The 6,977-nt window shown below is 18.1% G+C and overlaps 1 protein-coding gene across 6 annotated transcripts in view; it reads left to right on the top strand.

Annotated features, from left to right (window-relative positions):
* The window catches only part of LOC102677557 (retinal guanylyl cyclase 2), a 38,915-nt gene that overhangs the window by 9,746 nt on the left and 22,192 nt on the right, over positions 1–6,977 (top strand). For all 6 annotated transcript variants that reach the window (XM_031508670.1, XM_006611930.2, XM_031508669.1 and 3 more), the window contains 5 exons: positions 1,566–1,685; positions 1,896–1,998; positions 2,064–2,252; positions 5,974–6,054; positions 6,150–6,326. In XM_031508670.1, coding sequence (XP_031364530.1) covers positions 1,566–1,685; positions 1,896–1,998; positions 2,064–2,252; positions 5,974–6,054; positions 6,150–6,326 — 670 coding nt within the window. The remainder of the gene's footprint in view (positions 1–1,565; positions 1,686–1,895; positions 1,999–2,063; positions 2,253–5,973; positions 6,055–6,149; positions 6,327–6,977) is intronic.

Genomic DNA, 6,977 nt, shown 5'->3' with positions numbered 1-6,977 from the left:
TATATATATATATCGATAATAAATAGAGAATGAATAATATAACTCGAGACAAAAGTACATTTTATGAAATTTTGAGTGTTTATGTTGATATAATTAGTGAAAAACATTAATAAATATTGAAAATAATTTATCCAAATTTTAAATATATACTTATATGAAGTATCTCTTCCTTAATAACAGAAAAAAATCAAACATAGTTAATATTTTTTTTTATTTCTAAATTTTAAAGTTTATGAAAAAAATAGTTGAATAAAATGATAGATGTTAAGATGTCTGAAAAAATATATCAATAATTATTTTTGTTTAAAAAATTTTTTGATGTATTTTTCTGTGCTGAATCTAAATCTAGTCATAAAAATCATCTATTACTTTAAGAGATAAATGAATATAAATATCTTGTAATAATTAATCTCCTTTTATATTATTAAAAAAAAAAGGAATACTTCATATGAATATATATTTAAATTTTAAAAACAACTAACTAAATTACATTAATATTGAGAAATTCTTAAAGTCATAAGATATGCTATTATTTTATTCCATTTTGGAGTTTAAAAATAACAACAAATATATTCATATATATTCGTAGAATATTTTTGGGAGGTTATTTTTAAGGTTAAATAAAAAAAATCAAAACAAATAAAAAGTTAATGTAGAAAAATCGATCGAAATTTATTTATTAAGTTACAAAGAGCGAAGATAGAATAAGATAGCTTTACATCTGTTACATTGTTGTTTCTCCGTATCTTGCATATTAAATATAAACGTAAATTGTTTATAAATTTTAAAATTTTTTTTAAATTTATATTTAATAAATAAATCTCAATCAAAAATATTTTTATATAACTTTATGTTTGTTATAATTTTTATGTTTGTTTTGATCTGTAGAATCGATCCACTATAGATAATAGAAATATATTAACAATCTATACAACCTATATATGTAAAAAAAGAATTTTTGTGAAATGATAATTTTCTTTTATATATATTATAAAATATATAATATATAATATATGTTATAAATTTTTTCATTCAAAATTATTTGAGAAATATAGAAAGAATATATAGAATAGATATAGAATATATATAGAATATATAGAATATAATATATTTTCTAAAAATAAAAGTTAAATTATTTTTAATTTTATAAAGAAAAATTTATAAAATCAATGAAAATAATAATTAAAGATAGTTCCATTAGTTTTAATTAGTTTTAACTACTTAATTATCTTAAAAAAATTGATTACATTCAAATTTTAACAATTTAAAATTTATTTTCACAAATTTTTAGTAACTATTAAAAAAAAAGCTCTAAATGATAAAAAAGCAGCTGTTATATAGGATAATATACAGTAAAATTATATAAGATTTCTATTCTAGCTATTCTAAATGATGGTCGTATACTGATATATACACTACATATAAATAGATACATATAAATAGAATTCAAGAGAATAACTCGAAAACTAAATTCGATCTATTTTTAAGATTTTAAGAACTATTACATTTTCATCAAATGATTTATTTAAATATATTTATTTAAACCGTATAAATTTGTGAAAATATATATTTTTTATAGAGAATACTTTGGATGAATCAACTTTTCATATTGTACATATTGTGATTATCGTTTTGGGATCATTGTTACTAACTGTGCTTGCAATATCGATCGCAATATTGATCAGGTAACGAATCAATTTATTAGGCTTATGCGTTTCGTAAATAACATGCACTAAAAATAAATTATTTTAACTTTTATTGAAATAGATAAAGACTTTTAAACAAAATTTAAAACATAAAAATATAAAATGATATTTCATATTAGATTTTAATATTCATAACATAATAATAAATTATGTAATAAATTATACAATAATTAACATTTGTAATTATAGAAAGAAGTTACTTAAGAAGAGAATGTCCAAAGGTCCGTACAAAATCATTTTAACTACATCGGATTTCGTATTTCCTCAAGTGCCTCAAGTAGATTCTAGAAGAGTAAGTTAAAAAATTTTATCAAAATATAGCGCTAAATAAAACATACTATAAACAAATTTATATAGGTGGACGAGGGTATCGAAACAATGTTATGCTGTTGGTTGCAACAGCTGCAGGAGTTTGGTGGACCTGAAGTGGAAAAGCCGGATTTACTTCAATTGGGAAGCGTATCTTCTCTGAAACCATGTTTACGAACAAGCACGGGAAACCTGACACGTCATAATTTCTTCAAAGATCCTCGCGCAAGATACAATGTGAGTATACATGTATAAAATATTTTATGCATTTGTATAACAAAAAACTTTATATTATTCAAATTTAAATACTTCAAACCCATAAAAAAAATACTACAGACGACATGCCTTGTATGTATAACCATAACTTGCTTTGTTAGATGTATTAATTACATATAAAACCAATATAATGTGCATCAAAATAAATAGTAAAATTAACTTTTAAAATAATTTTTAATAAATAATATTTTGATAATTTAATTTTATATTAAGATTTATATTTAATTTCTATAAGTTTCTTTCTATATCAAATACTTTTCTTTAGATAATTAGATTTAATATAATATAAATTAGATTTATATTGATATATGATATTATATTTGAATTTTATAAATTTCTTTTTATATCAAATACTTTTTTTCAAATCAAATATAAATCAGATAATAAAAAAATAAAAAATTTTATATTCCAAAATGAAATTTAGCTAAAATTAATTTTTATTTAAATGGAATATAGTTATCATCAAATTTTAAAAAAATTTTTAAAAATGAGATGATTAAAATATGTTAACTTTTAATTGTTATGAATATGAATAACTATTATATATAAATAATTTAGATATAAAAATTTTTTGCTATTTAATAAACTTTATTGATAAATTATTGATAAAATTATTAACAATTATTATTGATGAAATTGTTTTTAGTTATAAATATTATTAACGATGAAAATTAATTTCAATAATGAAATGTTACTAGTAAAAAAATTATATTTGATTACTAATTATATTCAATATTGATAAAAGAAATTTTTTTTTTATTATAACAATTAATAAAAATACAAACTTTTTGATTATCGCTAATCAAGTAACATTTGATGAAAAATTCTTTTGATTACCTATATTTTACCTATATTTTCAATAATATGTTTTTATTAATGATTATTGTATTTATTAATAATATAAAAGTAATTGTAGAATTTATAATAAATAAAAAAGATATTAAAATTTATAAAACAAAAAATATAAAAGAGATATTATAATATATTTTTATATAATATTTATATATATTAATAAACATGTAATATATATTATGTATATATTAACAAAAAGTTTGCATTTAATTCAAAAAACATAAATTTTTATAAAGTTTGTAATAAATTTGATTTCGTTGATCATACAACAATTTAAATTTAAAATATATACCTCAAAATAATGTGATTGACTCAAAAATGTTTCACATTAATTATTGCACAATCTAATATGATTTTCGATTTCTGAATCATGTTTGATTTAGTTGATTTAATAATGGATAATAATGTTAATTATTATAATGATAGATAACAAAAATTAAGTAAATTTCATAGAATAACTTTTGATATATTTTCTTTTGATTTGAGAATAATAACGAAAACATTTTCGTGTAATTATAATTTTCTTATTTTCACTTAAATAAAAATATAATATAAATGATATAATCACGATTTTTGATATAATAGTATTGCAAATATAAAAATAAAAAATTCGATTCAAAAAATTTGCTGAAGCTACAGTTTTAACGATAATAACATTCTGAATTATTATTATTATAATAGAATTATTGTTTCAGGATAGAATTATATCGAGGTTAAATTTTACGATTAAATTTTTAGTTTAAATGACAATAGTCTATGTTATATTTTTTAAAATCATTTAAAAAATAGTTTATTTTTCAAATAATATTAATATTTTTTAATAATAAAGTATTTAATACGAAATTAAACTAATAGATTTATAATTAAATTTATTTTGTAATTTAATTTATTTTTCATTTCACTAAATAAATTATTTGCTATAGTGATTTGAATTTAATGAAAATAATATGTAGAGTTTATTAAGTATTTATTAAGTTTAAATATTTATTATTTTTTCTAACACTATTCACAATATTTCACAATTTTTTTTAACATTATTCACAATTACCATAATATATTATTTTTTTTTATTATCAATATTATATATTTAATACTTATGTCAGAATATTATTTGAGAAACAAATTTTCAATTAAAAAAAAAAATTTTTTTTAATCCTTAATTTATTATTTACTTAATCAAATAAAAAATATAAAATTAATTAAAATACATTATTTATCAAATAATAATTATCATTATTTGATAATTATATAGAAAAAGATATATCTCCATGTATACCCATGATTTTAAAATATATTACAAAATAAAAAAATGTTGAATAACTTTTTCATACATAAATTTTCCAACTGATCAGCATTAATTTTCGAGATTTATTTTGTTACTACTTACATTGAATTTCGTTAATACATATGTATTCATAAACATCATTATACAGCCATTATTAAAACATTATTTTTTTAAATTCATTGAAAAGAATAAGCATTAAAAATAATGCAAGTTATTATTTATCCACTGAATGATAATAATAAATATTATTATGAATATATTTAATATTCGTAATTTAGTTACTTCCATTATTGTAATTTGGATCGTCTAAAGATATTTTATCGAATTATTTTTATTTTTATTTTTATTTTTATATTTCTAAGGATGTGTAAATATTAATTATATTTATATTAATTATATATTATTGAATAAGTATAATTTGCAGTATTCTCAAGCTTGATATATCTTGCAATATTTTAAACCCATATTTTAAAATCAGCAGCAAAAAATTTTGAAAAAATTTTAAATTATATTATTTTAAAATTAATTTCTAAAATTATTTAAAAAATAATATATTTTTAAAATAATATAAATATTTTATGAAGTATTATGTATTAAGTATTTTTAAAAAATAAATTAATATATTTGCAATTAAATGATTTATTTGTTATTTTATGAAATAAATTATTTGTTATTTATGATTTGATTTTGATGAAAATAACTAATCTTTTAATTTTCAACTTTAAATGTTTTTAATATTATTATTTCCTATTAATACTCTTATACTATTTTAATACAATTTTATTACGACTTATAATTATTATTATTCAATAGTAATTTTTAAGAATTTCATCTTCAATTCATATATTCTTCAAACACATTTTATTTTTTTTTAAATATTCGTTTATCTTAAATTATCTAAAAAATATCTTAAATTATTTTAATGGATCAAATAAAAAACATGATTGAAATACATTAGATATCAAATAACAATTAGGATTATTTAAAATAATTATTTGTAAATTATTATATAAAATAAATTTTATTGAGATTTGTCAAAAGAAAATAGCTTTTTGACCAATTAATTCGTTATAGATACAGATGTATATAAATAGAAAATAAATGTCGATCGTATACGCTATTATAACATAATAGCAAAGTCAAACATATATTAGTCATATGTATAAGAAAAAATTATTCAAAATTTTATTCTCTCTAAGATATTTAAAAATCATTGAAATTGATAACATAAGTCTTTTTTATATGATTATTATTATTTAAAATTAAAAACGATTTCTATCGATAATGATTACTAGTAATTAAAAAAATTATAATCAGTTATAATATATAATATCAGTTATAAATATATATATATTTATTATTCGTCGTTTAATCAAAATCATCAAAATAAAGATAACAATTTTTATATCATAACTTATGAAATTTTATATCATAACTTATGATTATAACAGTTACGAATTACGTATTTTCTCTATTGAAAATACATATAAATTATATACATTTTAAATTAAACTAATTTCGATCTATATATATTATGTTTATCAGGGTGATTTTGTGCAACTAAAAGAACTGCCAACTCAAGGTACTTTTGAGCTGAAAAGCAAAACTATGGATATGTTGGCCATGGTAAGGGCATTCTCTTGTAGAATGTTGCACTTTAAAAAGAAGATCATGGCAAAACAAAAAGCGTTTCACGCTTTCTATCATATTTCCGATCATAGATCCATGGGCTGCGCCATGAAAATCTGAATCCCCTGATAGGATGTTTAAATGAACCGACAAGACCATGCCTTGTTTATGAATATTGTTCAAGAGGATCTTTAGAGGACGTACTAGTACAGGATGAAATCAAGCTCGATTGGTCCTTTAGATTATCATTTCTTACTGATCTTGTGCGGGTAAATAAAATTTACTTCGATGCAAATTTAAATTGTTTATAATCTAATAAATAAAATTTTTGTATATACATCAATTTTTGTATTTGTTTTAATCTCTAGAATCAACTTTCAAGTCGATAAATATCTTATATACAATATGTTCGTTTTAAATATCTATATCATGATCATTTTTATAAGTATTAAAAATAGAAAAAAATATTTCAAATAAAAAATATATAATATAAAGTGAAGTATATTATAATGATAATAGTTTGATTTTGAAATAATGTTAGAAAGCTCTGATATCACGATTAAATTTTTAAATGAAACTATATTTTTTATATTTGGTTGAAATGAAGAAAAAAAATAATAATAAATTATTTGTTTTAATTATCTGTTTTATCTCTATAGAAAGAAATGCATAATGAACAATTTAGCAATTTTGATGACCATAATATTGCATCCGCCATATTCAATTTATTTTTTGAAAATTTTCATTTCATTTTTATTCAATTTAATTAATTTTTATTGAAAGAATATATTTCTTCTTTCTTATAATTTCATAATATCAGTCAAAATATCAATTCTTTTTAGAGAGTTATATGATATTATATGACATAAAAAATTTGATCTCTTCATAATAATGACATTGGATAACGCTAATGTCGGCGA

Source organism: Apis dorsata, unplaced genomic scaffold, assembly GCF_000469605.1.
Source record: "Apis dorsata unplaced genomic scaffold, Apis dorsata 1.3 scaffold_94, whole genome shotgun sequence".
NCBI classification, from domain to species: domain Eukaryota; kingdom Metazoa; phylum Arthropoda; class Insecta; order Hymenoptera; family Apidae; genus Apis; species Apis dorsata.
This window is presented reverse-complemented; position numbering and strand designations above follow the sequence as displayed.